We start from the raw sequence: 19931 nt of genomic DNA, 5'->3' as shown, positions 1-19931 counted from the left end.
ATGTAATAACACAGTCAAGACCAAAATAAACATTTTATTTATATTTATTAAGTCTCACAACCCATTCCTGTTTCAAGTCATTGTAGTCCTGCAATGTTTTACTTGTAAATATACAGCATTTTTTAATAACACGTTCTAGAAATGTGAAAGTCATCCTTTCATAAGTGCATGAATCATTATTATAATGTAATGTGACAGAAGTAAAGAGGGACACCTTGTCAGTTGAACAATTTAAAGTATTCAACTCAAAATGTGAGGAGAAACTGGAACGCTCATGTTCATATCTTTTCATACTGTAACATTCATTTTCATATTGTTTAATACTGTAAAGTTAATTTTCATATTGTTTCATACTGCAAGGTTCATTTTCATATCGTTTCAGACTGCAAGGCTCATTTTCATACTGCAAGGTTCATTTTCATATCGTTTCAGACTGCAAGGCTCATTTTCATACTGCAAGGTTCATTTCCATATTGTTTCATACTGCAAGTCTCATTTTCATATTGTTTCATACTGTGAAGTATTTTTTAAATATTGTTTCATGTGGAAGTGGAAAGGGGTAGAGAGACTAGGAAGTCAAGTCTGGGAAGACCTCTTCTTGACAGATGTTGGAGAAAGTATATTGAGGTGGAGAGAGAGACAGTAAGTGTTTCGATCTCAGTAAGTCTTCATGAAGTTAGAGAGAGAAAAGGGGCTTTGGCTTTGACTGGTGTTGGTTGGCAGGCGGTGGTACAGCACATGATCCAGGTACTGAAGAATTAACGGGTCAGTATTCAAAATAAGCTTCTCAAGAGTAAGAGCGCTGATCTAGGACCAGTTTTGCCCTTAAGATCATAATGAATAAGATAAAATGGACAGGTGGAGAACCTGATCGTAGATCAGCATTTTCTACTCAGACTCTGTGAATACCGACGGCCCTGATGGTTTTGGGGACAGGATGTTGTGTCAAGTAATGGAACTGGATGGGGAACAGAGGGCCCTGTCCAGAAACAACCCCTAGACCCTAGTAGTAGCTCCACCCTACCCTATAATAGGCTAGTAGTAATGCCTCCCTGTCCTATGAAAGGCTAGTTGTAGCGCCAACCTGCCACACAATAGGCTAGTAGCACCCTTATCGGCATTTGCTGAAAGCGGATGTCTGGTTTTCAGGGATAAAGTATTTTCAACCTAACTTCCATTTCCCCTGAAAAACGGAAGTGAGGACTCCGCTCAGGCATCTTTCCACATTAGGTTAGGCTAGTAGTAGCTACAATCTGCCCTATGACAGGCTAGTTGTAATTCTGCCATATTGTTTATACACATCCAATCCTTTCAGATGTACCTGTGCCTAGGTGGTAGGAACTAGGGGTTGTTTTGAATGGGGCCGAGGAGTAGTGAAGGCTCAGCTATGTGGGCATGGTGTCCTGGTTCTCCTGGCTGTCCTGGTTCTCCTGGGAAGGTCCCTCTGGGCCGTTGGGGCTTTCCTGTTGCACTGGGCTGGGCATCAGTCTGTGGTAGAGGTCCCGTACGGTGCCCAGGGTCTCTGCCATGTCCTCTGGGTAGCGTGTCTGCAGCTCCTCGTTGGCAACATAGTGGCTGTCATGGAACTCTGAGAAGTAGCGTCCCACCTCTGGGTGAGCGATCTCCAGAGGGGCAGAATGGGGCTCTAGATTTTCTAGGAGACGAGAGAAAAAGAGGCATAAAGATACTAAGTATAGTATCATTTAACAGGAAATCTCAAACTGAGCCGAGGCAAGTTACTGTACAAGATAGCTGCATATTCTGTGTACATTTGAAAGTATATAGGCCTACACCTTAGCAGCACCTTACTCATCCAGCATGTATAACTCTTCAATAAGCATTTCAAGTATTACATTTGTCATGTTTCTTCTCAGAATGCCTCCTTAACGAACTACCACTGCCCTGACATTGAGAATGACATACTGTACATGTCACTGAAAGATAATGTCTCTGGTATAGATGTACCCTGGGCAGCGTATCGGCAGGTGCCGTCCTGCACTAAGACGTTGTAGAAGGGCTGGTTAGCCCCGCTGGACAGCTGGTGGACCCTCATGGTGGTAATCCACTCCTGGCTCATGGTGCACTTGGGGTCCCAGCCATAGATTGCACAGTTATAACCAGACCTGGAGAGAAGGGGGACAGTCACACAGTGTCACACATGGGGAAAGGGCACACTACAGGTTTATAAATCACAATGATTATAATAAAAAGTATTATTCCATAAATAGCTATTCTGCCATTCAACAGAGTACAGTAGTTTTACATTAACACTGTCAATCAACAGCAGAGGATGGCAGCTTTACCCAGATAGAGGGTGGTGGAGGACAAACAGCTGATTCAGGGATGGATGGAAGGACAAACAGATGGAAAGATTGAGGGATTGATAGACAGGAAGGATTAATAGACGGAATGGATAAACAGACAGACATGCAGACGGACTGTTTGCTCGGACAGGGAAGCAGGCAGGCAGACAGGCTGCTCGGACAGACTGACTGCTCAGACCCACCTCTTGTGTTTCATGATGAGGCCTACACTGTACTGCAGCTCTAGGTGTTCGGGGGCGCTGCGTCTCTTCACCTCTGGATCTACAGGGTGTTTCTTGTGCTGGATGTGTTCCAGTGTGTGTTGTACCAGATAACCCACTGCCCCGTGTTGGGATGGGTCCAACGCCTGGATATGCTGCAGGATGTCGAGGACCTGGAAGAGGCAGGAGAGGGGTCAGACACCAGTCATTATCAGTTGGGGAAAGCTTGTCCTCTGCTCTGGACTGTAGTAAGCAGGTAGAGGCAGGTTAACGGTTAGAGCATTGGGCCAGTAACTAAAAGGCTGCTGGTTCGAAAACCTGAGCAGACGAGAAGAAAAAAATAATCTGCCTATGTGCCCTTGAGTAAGGCACCCTTATTTGCTCCAGGGGTGCCGTGTAAAACAACACATTTCACTGGACATATCTGGTGTATGTGACAATACAACTTAAAAAAAGAAAAGAAAGGCAGACCAATTTTTGTTGTTTTTTTACAAAAAATCTGCAGTATCAAAGCCAGGGTAAAGCCATTCGGTCCAATTACATGTACACTACATGGACAAAAGTATGTGGACACCTGCTTGTCAAACATCTCATTCCAAAATCGCGGTCATTAATATAGAGTTGGTCCTCCCATTGCTACCATAACAGCCTCCACTTTTCTGGGAAGGCTTTCCACTCGATGTTGGAAGAAGGTGTTCGATGGGGTTGAGCCAAGTTTTCCCACACTGAACATTTCTGTATAGACCTCGCTTTGTGCATGGGGCATTATCATGCTGAAACAGGAAAGGGCTTTTCCCAAACTGTTGCCACAAAGTTGGAAGCACAGAATCATCTAGAATGTCTTTGTATGCTGTAGCATTAAGATTTCCCTTCACTGGAATTAAGGGTCCCGAACCATGAAAAACAGCCCAGACCATTATTCCTTCTCCAGCAAACTTTACAGTTGGCATTATGCAATTGGGCAGGTAGCGTTCTCTTGGCATCCGCCAAATCTAGATTCCTCTGTCGGACAGCAAGATGGTGAAGAGTGATTCATCACTACAGAGAACACGTGTTGAGCTTTACACCACTCAAGCCGACACTTGGCATTGTGCATGGGGATCTTAGGCATGTGTGTGGCTGCTCGGCCATGGAAACCCATTTCATCAAGCTCCCGACGAGCAGTTGCAACCGACGACAGACTAATTTTACACCATGCGCGCCTCAGCATTCGGCGGTACAGTTCTATGAGCTTGTGTGACCTAAAACTTTGCGGCTGAGCCGTTGTTGCTCCTAGACGTTTCCACTTCACAATAACAGCACTTACAGTCGACCAGGGCAGCTCTAGCAGTGCAGATATTTAACGAACTGACTTGTTGGACAGGTGGCATCCGATGAAGGTGCAATGTTGAAAGTCACCAAGCTGTTCAGTAAGGCCATTCTACTGCCATTGTTTGTCTATGGAGATTGCATGGCTGTGTGCTCGATTTTATACACCGGTCAGCAACGGGTGTGTATGAAATAGCCGAATCCACTAATATGAAGGGGTGTCCCACCTACTTTTTGGCCATGTAGTGTATTTGGGTTTCGTGGGGCTCAGTTGGTAGAGCATGGCGCTTGCAACGCCAGGGTTGTGGGTTCGATTCCCATGGGGGAGTCGCTCTGGATAAGAGCGTCTGCTAAATTACCAAGATGTAAATGTAGATATGCCGTGTTGAAATATCATGCTAACCTTCTCAGGCCAGATGCCCAGGTGGAAGTAGAGTCTGGCCTGTAGTAGAAGGTATTGAACGTTGTCTGGGTTGATGGTGAGGTAGAGATCCAGAGAGTCTCTCAGCAGCTGGTAGGATTTTTCATTGCCCTCCCTGCATGACATAGAACAGTGATACACAGTGTTGTTTCATACCACAACAGCGACAGTTGAGTGTAGGAATTTATTTTTGACCAACTCTAACATTACCTCAAGGATGAGATCCTGAGGACAACATAGAAAAATCAGGAAAAAAGAAACATTTGGATTGATTCAATTCCATGATGTACGGTTGGAGATTTTCTGATGTCAGAAAAGCATAAATTATATATTAGTCCGAAAAAAAAAACATTCCTATGTTCATAAGTCTTACCCTCGTTTGCCGATGTTCAGCAGATTTCCCACCATCCTTAACAGCACTTCTGTTGTACTGATGGCATTGTAGTAGTCTGCAGTCACCTGATGACCAATGAGGTACTCGCACTCCTTAGCCGTCAGCTGCTTGCCTTTACCGAAGGCGTCAATGTACACAAAATCATAGATGTCCCCACTCCTGAATGAGACATGAGGTTTTATCAATACAAGTACAAACATGTTACTTTGACGCGGTTTCTGGCATGCAATGCAGACAATGCTACATCGGGTAAATTGAAAACAAGCATTTTTGGGAGCGCAATACCCAATCATGAACTAATTGAAAACTAAACGTTAAACTATCCCATCAAGATCAATTAATTTTATGATTGTCTCTATGCACAACTATGCCAGTGGATGGAAAAACGTATAGTCCTTGATCACTAAAGAAGCATTTGCCTTCCATTCACTTCCTCTCACACTTTGGCCCCTTACCCTCTTTGTTGCTGGCACCAGCGAAGCAGGAAGTGATTGGGGAAGTTGACAGGCTCCAGTTGAACCCCCAGTTTCCTGGCCAGCGTCATGTAAAGGACAGAGAGGCTGATGGGAATGCCTGTCCGGCGGAGCAACACCTACGTAGGGAGGAGACATGGGAGTATGAGAGCCACATAATGTCTGTCATGTTTCTTAGTTGATTGGTATAGCATTATAAAAGGTCCTATATAGACTTTCACTATTTGAATAATCAAGTCCAGGGCCCATTTTCACAAGGTCTCAGAGTAACAGTGCTGATCTTGGATCAGGTCCCCCTGTCCAACTACTGTTATTCATCATGATTGAAAAGACACACTGATCAGAACTAAAACTCTGACACGATTTGCGAATACTGGCCAAGGAAAACATCATCATCCATGCCCTCTATAACCTCTCTGAGCTACTGTACCTGGTGTATGTAGGAGTTGAGAGGGTTGTAGTAGCTCATACCTAGTGTATATAGGAGTGTAGAGCTCATACCTGGTGTATGTGTAGTAGGTACCATGGCTGGTGTATGTAGGAGTTGGGAGGGTTGTAGTAGCTCATACCTGGTGTATGTAGGAGTTGAGAGGGTTGTAGTAGCTCATACCTAGTGTATATAGGAGTTGAGAGGGTTGTAGTAGGTCATGCCTGGTGTATGTAGGAGTTGAGAGGGTTGTAGTAGCTCATACCTGGTGTATGTAGGAGTTGAGAGGGTTGTAGTAGCTCATACTTGGTGTATGTAGGAGTTGAGAGGGTTGTAGTAGCTCATACCTGGTGTATGTAGGAGTTGAGAGGGTTGTAGTAGCTCATACCTGGTGTATGTAGGAGTTGAGAGGGTTGTAGTAGCTCATACTTTGTGTATGTAGCAGTTGAGAGGGTTGTAGTAGCTCATACCTGGTGTATATAGGAGTTGAGAGGGTTGTAGTAGTCACACTCGTTGCCCTTGTACTGAAGCTGCTCGTATAAAACAGCATTGAGGGTAACGACCACCTGTCTCTGGAGATCAAAGTCATCTACAGCAAAACAATCGCCTAGAACCAGACACAATCAGAAAACAGGATCACATTGTAAAGTACATCAGTGAAGAAAAGGGCTGAGAATTAAACAAAATTATACTTACACTCAAGACCTACAGATGAAGTCGGAAGTTTACATACACTTGCTGTAGTCATTAAAACTTGTTTCTCAACCACTCCACAAATGTCTTGTTTACAAACTATAGATTTGGCAAATCGGTGCATGACACAAGTAATTTTTCCAACAAATGTTTACAGACAGATTATTTTACTTCACAATTCCAGTGAGTCAGAGGTTTACGTACACTAAATTGACTGTGCCTTTAAACAGCTCGGAAAATTCCAGAAAATTGTGTCATGGCTTTAGAAGCTTCTGATAGGCTAATTGACATCATTTGAGTCAACCTGTGGATGTATTTCAAGGCCTACCTTCAAACTCAGTGCTTCTTTGCTTGACATCATATTAAAATCAAAAGAAATTAGCCAAGGCCTCAGAAAAATTGTAGACCTCCACAAGTCTGGTTCATCCTTGGGAACAATTTCCAAACGCCTGAAGGTACCACGTTCATCTGTACAAACAATAGTACGCAAGTATAAACACCATGGAACCAGGCAGCCATCATACCGCTCAGGAAGGAGACTCGTTCTGTCTCCTAGAGATTAACGTACTTTGGTGCGAAAAGTGCAAATCAATCCCAGAACAACAGCAAAGGACCTTGTGAAGATGCTGGAGGAAACGGGTACAAAAGTATCTATATCCACAGTAAAACGAGTCCTATAATCGTCATAATCTGAAAGGCTGCTCAGCAAGGAAGAGGCCACTGCTCCAAAACCGCCATAAAAAAGCCAGACTTCGGTTTGCAACTGCACATGGTGACAAAGATCGTACTTTTTGGAGAAATGTCCTCTGGTCTGATGAAACAAAAATTGAACTGTTTGGCCATAATGACCATCATTATGTTTGGAGGAAAAAGGGGGAGGCTTGCAAGCCGAAGAACATCATCCCAACCGTGAAGCACGGGGGTGGCAGCATCATGTTGTGGGGGTGCTTTGCTGCAGGAGGGACTGGTGCACTTCACAAAATAGATGGCAACATGAGGCAGGAAAATTATGGTCGCAAATGGGTCTTCCAAATGGACAGTGACCCCCAAACCATACTTCCAAAGTTGTGGCAAAATGGCTTAAGGACAACAAAGTCAAGGTATTGGAGTGGCCATCCCAAAGCCCTGACCTCAATCCTATAGAAAATGAGGCATACTAACCTGACTCAGTTACACCAGCTCTGTCAGGAGGAATGGGCCAAAATGCATCCAATTTATTGTGGGAAGCTTGAGGAAGGCTACCCGAAACGTTTGACCCATGTTAAACAATTTAAAGGCAATGCTACTAAATACTAATTGAGAGTACATCTGACCCACTGGGAATGTGATGAAAGAAATAAAAGCTGAAATAAATCATTCTCGCTACTATTATTCTATTATTCTGACATTGCACATTCTTAAAATAAAGTGGTGATCCTAACTGACCTAAGACAGGGAATTTTTACTAGGATTAAATGTCAGGAATTGTGTAAAAACTGAGTTTAAATGTATTTGGCTAAGGTGTATGTAAACTTACGAATTCAACTGTACCTGGTTAGATATTTTAAAGGGCGAGTTAACTCTAAAATCAAGTTTGGCATTTTCAGAACAAAAATGGATCGTATGTCAACATGATTGTGCATGGACTCAAAACGAAAGACTAATTATTCTGCTTCAAATCCACATGAAGACTACTTTTCCACATGAAGACTATGTTTTTTTGCTTTGGTATAAGCTCTTTGTATTCATTCCTAAGAGACACTGAGAGAACATGTGTTTCTCTCCAACTCCTCAGTCCAGACCAACCTTGTGTGACCCTCAGGCTTGGATGAGAGGGGTTCTTTATCCGCAGCATCTTCTTGATCTTGTCAGTGATCTCCTCCAGCTGGGAGGATATACCGTCCAATGACACATCTGCCAGGGGGTTACAATACTGGTCCACCAGCAGAGCTCCTACAACAGGAGAGGAGACAATCAGAGACTGTAAAAAGCTGGTTATACACATTCTTTCTTATGACCTTAACACTTTCACTCTATTTATGTTATTTTCAAAAACCACAATGCACAGACATTGTTTTTTTTCCCTAAACACCTCATTATTTCCAACATTATGCCCAAGATTCCCGACATTATTCACAAGAAGACAATGCTTACCAAGCCGTTTCTCTGAGTTTGTTAACACTAGTCACTAGGATAAGTGCATTGTGCAGTGCAGTGTGCAGTGCAGTGTATGGCTAAGCCCACTCCACATGTATGTTATTATGTCCATATTATTCAGCGTTCCTTTGTTTGAGTGGTGTAAAGTACTTAAGTAAAAATACTTTCAAGTACTAATTAAGTCTTTATTTTTGGTATCTGTACTTTACATTACTATTTTTTATTTTTGGAAGACTTTTACTTCACTACATTAGAAAATAATGCACTTTTTAATCCAAACATTTTCCCTGACACCCAAAAGTACTTGTTACATTTTGAATGCTTTGCAGGGCAGGAAAATGGGCCAATTCACGCACTTATCAAGAGAACATCCCTGGTCATCCCTACCGCCTCTGATCTGAGGACTCACTAAACACACATGCTTCATTTGTAAACTGTGTTGGAGTGTGCCCCTGGCAGGCCTTAAATATTTTTTTTTTAATAAAAAATGGTGCAATGTGGATTACTTAAAATAAGGAATTTTAAATGATTTATACTTTTACTTTTGATACTTAAGTACATTTTATCAATTACATTTACTTTTCATACTTAAGTTTATTTAAAACAACATTTTAGACTTTTACTCAAGTAGTATTTTACCGGGCGACTTTCACTGGAGTCATTTTCTATTAACGTATCTTTACTTTTACTCAAGTATGACAACTGGGTACTTCTTCCACCACTGCCTTGTTTACACTGCAAGTCATGAAAGTGTATTATCAACCTAAGTACAATGTAGTGTATGGCTAGGCCCATTCCACGTCCATGACTCACCCTCTAGGGCTGACTGCTGCTCTGCAGGCTGCTCCAGAAACATCTTTAAACTCCTCAGGATGTTCTTCTGGCGCAGGAAATAAAGGATTTTCTTTGCATAGTACTTCAGTGTCAGGCTTTTCCTATGGGAGGCAGAGAGAGTGTGAAGAGAGATAGGAGAAAGAGTGAGCGAGGGAGAGAGGGAGAGAGCGCAAAAGAGGGATGGAGCAAGGGAGGTGAAAATGAGAGAGAAAGATAGATTGGTGAGAGAGTGATGAGAAAGAAGGCAAGAGAGGAGGGAGAAAAACAGATTTTCATTGTCCATTGTTACAACGCTCCAGGGAGGATTAACACAGAATTAATGGCCAAAGATAGTTGTTCGTGCTGGACTGGAGTGTGGACATAGTTCTTACCTCCTGTCGGAGTTGAGTATGGAGAGCAGCTCGTCTTCACAGAAGTGCTCTGGGGCGCCGAGGGACTCGATCTCAGCAAAGCTGTCCCCCAGCACCTGGCCAACGCAAGGCTGCGTTACAGATCTCTGGGTTAGTGCTAAAGAGGCCAGCCCAACTCACACACACTCAAATACGGACACCACTACACGCACATGCACGCAGCGCAGGGAACACACGCTTGCATGTACTCAACACACACACACAATGCACTTATACACCATCAGGCCAGCCCAGTCACATTGAGCATGATGTGGTGGGGTTAGGATGGCCAATAAATACAGTATCTTTCATGCTAATTTTTTACAATGTTAGTTACACCTCTTTCCGTCTCCACGAAGTACACAGAGCAAAAATATAAAATGCAATTCTAGGCCTGCCCAGTCATGTGAAATCCATAGATTAGGGCCTACTGAATATTTAAAATGTACTGATTTCCTTGTATGAACTGTAAATCAGTAAAACATTTGAAATTGTTGCATTTATATTTTTGTTAAGTATAGCTAGGCTGAATCAGAATGACAATAACAATGGCAGCTTACTACTAAAGACATCACTTACAACTTCTGTGAAGAATCTCTGGGAGATGGATACAACTGTTCGTCGTATTTGTAGACCAACAGTGTGCCGCGTTCTGTATTCTTTCAGCCAATCACAGCACTCGTTCTGGCGGTAATGCTTCTGCAATCTTGGCCATCTGGGGAGTGTAGGAAAAGGGACTGCAGTCAAAAAGTTAAGGCAGACAGTTAGCCATATAAAGTATTGACTTGAGGTGTGTGACAGTCTGACACATGATCACTCACAATAAAACAATCCAAAAGCATCCAATGTCTGCAATCTGTATGCGGCTTCAATTTAGTGCTGAACGATTAACCAACATTTTATTTTTTGGGTTATTAAACAACTAATTGACCAACGTCGGTTCAATTACTTCAATTCTATTTTTTGGAGCCTAACACGCCATTTCTCTAGAGAGAAATCAAATAATTCACAAAATAAATCAAATCAAGAACCATGTGGGATGCAGGGATTAAAGGAGTTGTAGTTTTCATTAAGCAAATATTCAACCTAGTTCAGATCAGAAACGTAGTAATTAACAACAATGGTCATAATCCCTTGCAGCAGTTTTTTTTTGAGGTTCAGACAGATCAGAGAGGAAGAGGCAAAGCGAAAGGTTTTACTCTCGCCAAAATCAGTCCAAAAACAAACCCAATGCGTTTCTATGGGTTTAGTTTGGACCTAAGTTTGTCACCTGCCTTCCCACCTTTGGGACAACGACTCCCATTGTTAGGGCGGAGACTTGAGCATCTCGTCATTAGATAGATCTCTGGAAGAACACACCTGTACATCTGCTACGTTACGTTAGATACACACAGACCACCTGAGAAAGGAACGTACACAACAACGACAAGAGGGCCAGAGACAATGTGAAAGTATGCCTTATCTACTTTGATGAACTCGTAAAGTGATTGTCCGACAGCTCTGCAGCACACTTTGGAAGGCTAGCTATACTGAACAAAAATATAAAAAAGGCAACATGTAAAGTGTTTCAAAGTGTCCCAGACATTTTCCATACGCACAAAAAGCTTATTTCTCTCACATTTTGTGCACAAATGTGTTTACATCCCTGTTAGTGAGCATTTTTCCTTTGCCAAGATATTCCATCCACCTGACAGGTGTGGCATATCAAGAAGCTGATTAAACAGCATGATCATTACACAGGTCCACCTTGTGCTGGGGACAATAAACAGCCACTCTAAAATGAGCAGTTGTGTCACACAACACAATGCCAAAGATGACACAAGTTGAGGGAGAGTGCAATTGGCATGCCGACTGCCAGAATGTCCACCAGAGCTGTTGCCAGAGAATTGAATGTTAATTTATCATAAGCCCCTTCCAACATCGTTTTATAGAAGTTGGCTATAAGTCCAACTGACTTCATGTGTAACCACGCCAGCCCAGGACCTCCACATCCGGATTCTTCACCTGCAGGATCGTCTGAGACCAGCCGCCTGGACAGCTGATGAAACTAAGGAGTATTGTCTGTAATAAAGCCCTTTTGTGGGGGAAAAAAAACTAATTCTGATTGGCTGGGCCTGGCTCCCAAGTGGGTGGGTATATGCCCTCCCAGGGCCACCCAGGGTCACACCCCTGCCCAGTTATGTAAAATTCATAGATTAGGGCCTAATTTATTTATTTAAATTGAGTGATTTCCTTAGATGAACTATAACTCAGTAAAATCTTTGAAATTGCTGCATGTTGCATTTAAATGTTAGTTCAGTATAGCTAGGCTAAGTCAGAATGACAACCACGGTAGCTAACTACTAAAGACATCACAACTTCCTTGCATGTTGCATTTATATTTTTGTTCAGTATAAATAGGATGACTAAAGACAGTACAGTATGGGGATGACAATGTTAGATGGCCTGGCTGACCGCTACTGCCTGAGCAGATGAGATGGTGACTTTTAAGGAATGAAAAATAAGAACGTAATCAAATAAAAACTAAGTAATATACACAACTGATATATTGAAATAATACATAGTAATGTCCTATGTTTCTATTGATGTCTACCCAATGTGGACCTGATCAGAGACAATGGGATATTTTCTGTTAGGCTGTGGAATTGACATTAAAAAGCTCAGAAAAACATTTTAAAGTCATCGTTTCATAATGCATTTCATGTTTAAAAATAATAATAATCGAAACTGACCTCAAAAGGCACTACCTAAATTGCAAATGATAAGTAGCTTGCTGATAGTTCGTGGCCTTCAAAGAATACCAATATATTCTGAACCACTACGTTACTGCATGGGACTCAGAGAAAAACAAAGTGCCATGTCAAGCCAACTGATTTTTACAACAACTCACGTTACACAAGACCTGCAGTCCAATCACTGTATTTCCCACCATTCAAGGTCACACAATTTCAATAGCTGTCCTCAGCGGCACAAGACAATAATTGTGAAATTGTTATTTTGACTGAGACATTTTATTAGTACAGCTGCCTAGCTAAACTGGCTATAGTACCTACTGCTTTGTGTGATGTCAAATGTGGTGCATCAGCAGAAAGTCAACGGCCGTTAGACAGCTCCCTTTGCTTGCTCGCTATAACGGATCTGTTCTGACTGTACTGAAATAGATCTAATATTTTACAGAGGCAACTGCGATTTAGATGCCAATTAGCGTTAGAGAGTCAAAGCTCTAGTTAGCAAGATAGCTAACAAGATGATAATAATGTCAGTTCACCTGAGTTTGTACTGGTGTCCCCAGACCTTCCCCCTGCCGTGGCAAACGTCGTGTAGCCGCTTGCAGCTACAGGACACGTTGCAAATGTCGACATGTTTGAGGACAGGAAAGCATAAGATGTACTCAAGTAATTCGGCTGGCAGGTCTGTAAATTGTTTCTGTTCTATCTCGGAAACGAACCCGTTCAGGCTGGAGCACCCATCTCCTGCTCCAGACGTCGCCATCTTTACTGTTTACTCCGAATACCTCAATCCACAAGTCCGCCCCTTTCTGGCGCAGGGGGCCGAACTTCGAGATCACCCAAAACTGTCAATAGCGTCTCAAAACCGTCCGGAGGGGCACATTTGGAAGATTGTTATTTAAAAATTAAAAATAAAATCGTTTTATGAAATGGTTTATGGATCGTTTTATGGAATCAATTCACTGTTGTTAGTAACAACAAGTTAAGTGTATGCTGCATACAGTAGTGATATATCAACATGCCATGGTTAATATGTTAGGATGTCAACCAATGTAATTTCAATTGTACACACACAAAGTATATCTGACCAAATTATGAAAGACAAGCATTGTCAATTTGAATTCCGTAAAGTAAGTGCGGAAATTATTGTTGTCTATCAACAATGACAAGCCACCGGGGTCTGACAACTTGGATGGGAAATGACTGAGGTTTATAGCGGACAATATTGGCACTCCTATTTGCCACATATTAAATGTAAGTCTACTAGAAAGTGTGCGCCCTCAGACCTGGAGGGAAGCAAGAGTCATTCCGCTACTTAAGAATAGTAAAGCCCTCTTTACTGGCTCAAATCGCCGACCAATCAGCCTTTTACCGACCCTTAGTAAACTTTTGGAAAAAATGGTGTTTGACCAGATACAATGCTATTTTACAATAAAAAAAATTGACAACAGACTTTCAGCACGCTTATAGAGAAGGACATGCAACAAGCACCGCACTTATGACTGATGATTGGCTGAGAGAAATTGATCATAGTCTGCAGCTGGAAAAACGTATGTGTTCTGGCTTTACACCCCTGCTATATCGTGGATAAAGAGTTACCGGTCTACAGTGGCGATTTTAGCATGCACATCTTGGTGGGGCAAAAAAAGAGAAAGTAGAATGCATGCCAGCAAAGCCACTACACTATACAATACAACACATCAACCACTATAACCGTGACAAACGGTGCTCACAAACGGCCTACATAAAGCTGTCCCAACAGCAGTCTAAACACCTTACCACCGCTACACCTGGCTATCAGCAGAGCCTTGTCTGGCAGCGAAATTGTTCATTCAGCCTACTTTACTGCCTTTTAAATATATATATAGCTGATATGTCTGACTTTCTTAAACAAATGTGGTTTCTAATAACAATTTAGATGTACAAACTATGGCATAGGGGAACGATAAGAGGATAAGATGTAATTTCGATTAAGACATTAATGAGCGTGCTAGGACGGCCATAGTCTATATAACTATTTGTTTATCACTTTTCAAATGTACAGTGACAGTATTCAGAACATGGGGCATTCTTACAGTGTTCTCCCTGTACACCAAGTCAGAACCATAGGATAAATAAAGGGGGCATATAAGCAGACAATGAAAGCTCTTACAATATTAAATTATTACATTTCTCTAAAACAGGTTATATGCTGCATGTGCACCATCAAGTCAGAACAGTAGGTGAAATTAAGAGGGGTAAATAAACCAAATTATTAGAGCGAGGTACATGGGCTACTAACAGCTTACTACACAACATACACTTAGTATTACTTTCTTAGCTACAGTATACATATATCTCCTTGGTATATTACATAATTAATGCAGCAGCATACAATACATTTTTGGACTCTAGTGCGGTGCTCACTTGAACAGGAAGGTGGCATGGTGGTCCTTCATGGGCAAATATTGTCATCAAAGTCTGGCATTCTCTGGATTTATGGTGATTTCAAAATAACTGGGATCTCAGAAAAAAGCAAGATTGAATCATGATGATGTCATTGATCTTCAGGTCGTAGCTCTAGAAAGATGCCGGATTTACAATTCTGAGTTGGATGACCATTCAAATCATATTTTTCCAATTGGAGCTCATTTATTCCCGACTTCCCAGTTGTCTTGAACTCACTGAAGTCAAGTTAACAGATGTTTTGGGCACAGTACAAATCATGCTTCATTGACAGCATGTCCAATGTTGAATGTTTATCATTTTAAACTTGGAAAAGAGCCCCTTAATCCCAGATTTGGGACCACACAGCCACTCCACTGAATAGCAGTCTAGTGATTGCTTTGCAATGCTTGCAGTTAGCCACTGTCACTGATTCCTTCCAAACCACTCACTGTTGAATTTGCGATTTCCAACTTGTTATGTAATGCTCATGTGCAGAGGCCGATGAGCACCGATACCCTTTATCTATAATTTCTCTTCAGTATTTCTATTCATATGACAAGGATTAAAAAGGATTTGCCAGTAGATTGTCGACTTGATTCATGATGATGACTGCTAGCTAAGATTTTGAAAGTATGATGTTGACATGATCAGTCCAAAGCTACTGTACATGTAATGTGATTTAACGTAATTTTATCTGTGGCCAATGACCTTTGAGCCTTCTTGAAGGGGCACTTCCAATGTAACTCTATGGCAGCACCCAAGGGGCTAGAATTTTCTAGCTCTACCCTTAGACTTGGCGGTGACGTAGTGTCCCCAGGAGTGGCATTACATTTATCCCAGCAGAATACAATCCTGCATACCACTGCTGGCTTGCTTCTGAAGCTGAGCAGGGTTTGTTCTGGTCAGTTCCTGGATGGGAGACCAGATTCTGCTAGAAGTGGTGTTGGAGGGCCAGTAGGAGGCACTCTTTCCTCTGGTCTAAAAAAAATATCCCAATTCCACAGGGCAGTGATTGGCCCTGTGATTGACACTGCCCTGTGTAGGGTGCTGTCTTTCGGATGGGATGTTAAACGGGTGTCCTGACTCTCTGAGGTCATTAAAGATCCCATGGTACTTATCATAAGAGTAGGGGTGTTAACCCCAGTGTCCTGGCTAAATTCCCAATCTGGCCCTCAAACCATCACGATCACCTAACAATCCCCAGTTTACAATTGGCTCATTCATCCCCTCCTCTCCCCTGTAACTATTCCCCAGGTCGTTGCTGCAAATGAGAACGTGTTCTCAGTCAACTTACCTGGTAAAATAACGGATAAATAAAATAAATAATTACACTGAGCCAATCACAGCACAACGCTCTGTATTTTCTGCTGGCATGCCCCACCACCACAGAAAGCACTGAACTAGGCTGAAACACCTGCATTCTGGAGCTGCCTTCCTCAAGAAAGCAAAAAAGAGACCATGTTTGTATGCGGCTTAATTAACTCAATGATATATATATTTTTTTACATTGTTTGCAAACTGGTATGTGACAAGTATTATGCCAAATAACATGCAAAACAGACAAGCCCCCCCCCAAAAAACAATAAGATTTTATTTATTTTGCTAAAAATGTGGGTCAGAGCCCCACCTGCCCTGAATGGAGGGTTGCCACTACCTGTCTAACAGAACACAGAGGGTGTTCTTTAATGGAAGCCTCTCCAACATAATCCAGGTAGAACCAGGAATTCCTCAGAGTAGCTGTCTAGGCCCCTTACTTTTTAAAATATTTTCTAACGACATGCCACTGACTTTGAATAAAGCCTTAGTGTCTATGGATGCGGAGGACTCAACACTTTACATCTCAGCTACTACAGCGACTGAAATGACTGTAACAATTAACAAAGAGCTGCAGTTAGTTTCAAAATGGTTGGCAAGGAATAAGTTAGTCCTAAATATAAAAAAAAAACTAAAAGCACTGTATTTGGGACAAATCATTCACTAAACCCTAAACCAACTAAATCTTGCAATGAATAATGTGGAAATTGAGCAAATTGAAGTGACTAAACTGCTTGGAGTAACCCTGAATTGTAAACTGTCATGATCAAAACATATTGATACAACAGTAGCTAAGATATAGAGAAGCCTGTCCTTAATAAAGCACTGCTCTGCATTCTTAAAATCACTATCAACAAGGCAGGTCCTACAGGCCCTAGGTTTGTCACACATGGACTACTGTTCAGTCATGTGGTCAGGTGCCACAAAGAGGGACTTAGGAAAATTGCAATTGGCTCAGAACAGGGCAGCACGGCTGGCCCTTGGATGTACACAGAGACCTGACATTAATAATATGCATGTCAATCTCTCCTGGCTCAAAGTGGAGAGATTGACTTCTTCACTACTTGTATTTATGAGAGGTATTGACATGTTAAATGCACAGAGCTGTCTGTTTGAACTACTGACACACAGCTCGGATACCCATGCATATCCCACGAGACATGCCACCAGAGGTCTTTTCACAGCCCCCAAGTCCAGAACAGACTATAGGAGGCGCACAGTACTACATAGAACCATAACAACATGGAACTCTATTCCACATCAAGTAACTGATGCAAGCAGTCGATTCAGATCATTTAAAAAATAAAAATACAGGCACAGACACATGCATACACACCCACAATAGATATGTGGTAGTAGAGTAGTGGCCTGAGGTCATATACTTAATATGCGTGCTTAATGTGTTCTGAAGTCTGTGAATACATTGTAATGTTTTTTAAATTGTATGAACTGCTTTAATTTTGCTGGACCCTGGAAGAGTAGCTTCTGCCTTGGCAGGAACTAATTGGGATACATAATAAATACAAATACACACACACTGTTAATTTGCTGGCTGACACCTTTTTTTGTCTGTACAGTATACTGTACGTATTCGCAGTATTTCACAGTTGTCTTCTTCCATTTTGTTCTTTCTATTTTAGTCAACTAAACATCCAGCAGATTGCCAGTTAAATAAATCAGCTTCTTTAGGGGAAAGTGTTGCTTTGATGGGCAATGTATCCATGACTACTTATCAAGTCATCTGGAAAAAAATACCCAGTTGTGATTTTTGCTCTAATAAAACTATGAGCAACTTCCCTTCAGACAGGATGAATGTTGATCCTGTTACACCTAGAGATGAGGATCTCTGATGTAGAGCTGACTGACACATGGCTCTACAATTGTGCAGTAACAGGTGTATGGGGTGTAAGGATAATGAAGTTGAGGATAATGAAGTTGAATTTGACCATCATAGGTAGCCCTATCCTCTGATCATCCTTATCCATTCCTGGTTGAATACTTATCCTCTGACCATTCTTATCCATTCCTGGCTGAATACTTATCTTCTGATCATCCTTATCTATTCCTGGATGAATACTTATCCTCTGATCAATCATTATCCATTCCTGGCTGAATACTGAATACTTATCCTCTGCTCAATCCTTGTCCATTCCTTATCCATTCCTGGCTGAATACTTATCCTCCATTCATGGCTGAATACTTATCCTCTGATAAATCCTTATCCATTCCTCACTGAATACTTATTGCCAAATACTGCAGCATTATGTTCAATCAAGTTCTCTTATTTTACCAGATAAATCACATTATAAATAAACAAATTACAGAATATACTGGTAACAATTTTTGTCTAGGACCATAGTTAATGCACGTGCTATACTATATGTACATCTTCATTTCATGTGTTGACCAACAGGTGTTGATGCTGGTACTCATAGGAGGTCTGTAATTTACTTACTCTCATCACTTGCCACAGTTCCCGAGTGGCGCAGCGGTCTAAGGCACTGCATCTCAGTGATAGAGACGTCACTACAGAACCTGGTTAAGTCCCGAGCTGTATCACAACCGGACGTGATGGGGAGTCCCATAGGGCGGCGCACAATTGACCCAGCATCGTCCGGGGTAGGCCATAATTTAAAAATAATAATTTGTTCTTAACTGACTTGCCTCGTTAAATAAAGTTGAAATATAAATAAATAAATCACCAGGTGTATATGTCAGGTAATATAGTGCTCTGCTCCTCTTCTGATACCTCAACAATAACATGTCACACAACAGATATACCACACCACACCCTACATTCTCTACACATTTGTGATCATCACTTATATCTACACTTCACCATTCAATCCCTCAAACTAGTATAACAGTGATGATCGTCTCTTTCTGATTGAATGGGTCTAATATTGACATATTGGGTGATGGTGGGTTGTTACTATTAGTATACTGTGAGTGTTGTATGTTCTGCTGCACTTGTATTCATTCAGGGATATTTATGTTTCTCTGTGTTTTCAGAGAAAAGCATCGGTGGCACAGGAGTCTACAACTCAAAGGAGAGACAGGAAGAGGAAGTCAGCTCAGAGAAAGTTCTTAATTCACGAGAGAGCAGGACAGGATTAATGCATGATGGGAGAAACGGTGTCATGTACCCACAGCTTGCTTTTGCTTCTATTAACTCATTTATTCAGCATAATCAATGGCTTAACATCCAGTATTTGCAGATATAAATAAAATGTAGATTGATATGAATGTAAATGTCAGGTTGATCTTCACTGCTTGTGATATAGATAAGGGCACACTGTGTACTGAACAATAAACTTTGTGCTATTGCCAATAACTTTGCTTACACTTAACGTACCAACAATACAAACATTTTACTTAGCTACTGACCGAACCTATGACTCTCTCGTTTTGCCAGTATCACTTAGGGCCTACTGAAGGCTAGTCAAAATACCAGTATAAACATCACACAAGCATAGTTCAAAATCACCTCATTTACACAAGTCAAAGTGGTAGTGACATGAGTAGAGAGCAACGGCAGTCCTATGTACAGACCACTGTATAAGATAGAGCTTCTTCAAGCTGTATCTCATAGCTCACAATAGCCTTACATGTACTGTGTGAGTAGGCTCTGGATGTTTGCAGAAGTCATCAACCACCACAAGGGGTGATAACCAGTGGTTATTTAAAGGGTAGTCTTGGACATGAAAACGTATGCTACAGCTTCCTCAGCTGTACGTAACATTTAAATGTCAGAGGGAGGTGTGTGGTGGGGTATGAAGTATAACATGACCTGATGGACCTCACTCTTTCCTTACTCTTATCTGCTCTGATCATGAAGAGTCTGATGCGCTGAACATCTGGA

At 41.8% G+C, this 19931-nt stretch overlaps 1 protein-coding gene across 4 annotated transcripts; it reads right to left on the bottom strand.

The window, feature by feature from the left end:
• Positions 1-21: 21 nt before the first annotated feature.
• Positions 22-13139, bottom strand: LOC139389631 (F-box protein 21). 4 transcript variants are annotated; one of them, XM_071136491.1, is made up of 13 exons: positions 12868-13107; positions 10179-10314; positions 9582-9691; positions 9190-9311; positions 8026-8172; positions 6018-6154; positions 5103-5239; positions 4627-4806; positions 4464-4478; positions 4236-4368; positions 2507-2697; positions 1966-2123; positions 22-1654 (listed from the first exon to the last, which is right to left on the bottom strand). In XM_071136491.1, the coding sequence occupies exons 1-13, from the start codon at positions 13089-13091 to the stop codon at positions 1386-1388; spliced, it is 1959 nt and encodes a 652-aa protein (XP_070992592.1). In that variant the 5' UTR covers positions 13092-13107; the 3' UTR covers positions 22-1385. The 4 variants fall into 4 exon arrangements, with proteins under 4 accessions (XP_070992592.1, XP_070992594.1, XP_070992593.1 ...); XM_071136493.1 differs by having other exon boundaries at positions 9582-9676; XM_071136492.1 differs by lacking the exon at positions 4464-4478 and having other exon boundaries at positions 12868-13139.
• Between the last annotated feature and the right edge of the window lie 6792 nt (positions 13140-19931).

The sequence above is a fragment of the Oncorhynchus clarkii genome, chromosome 30, assembly GCF_045791955.1.
Source record: "Oncorhynchus clarkii lewisi isolate Uvic-CL-2024 chromosome 30, UVic_Ocla_1.0, whole genome shotgun sequence".
NCBI classification, from domain to species: Eukaryota; Metazoa; Chordata; class Actinopteri; order Salmoniformes; family Salmonidae; genus Oncorhynchus; species Oncorhynchus clarkii.
The sequence above is the reverse complement of the archived record's forward strand: the minus strand, read 5'-3'. Positions and strand labels throughout refer to the sequence as shown.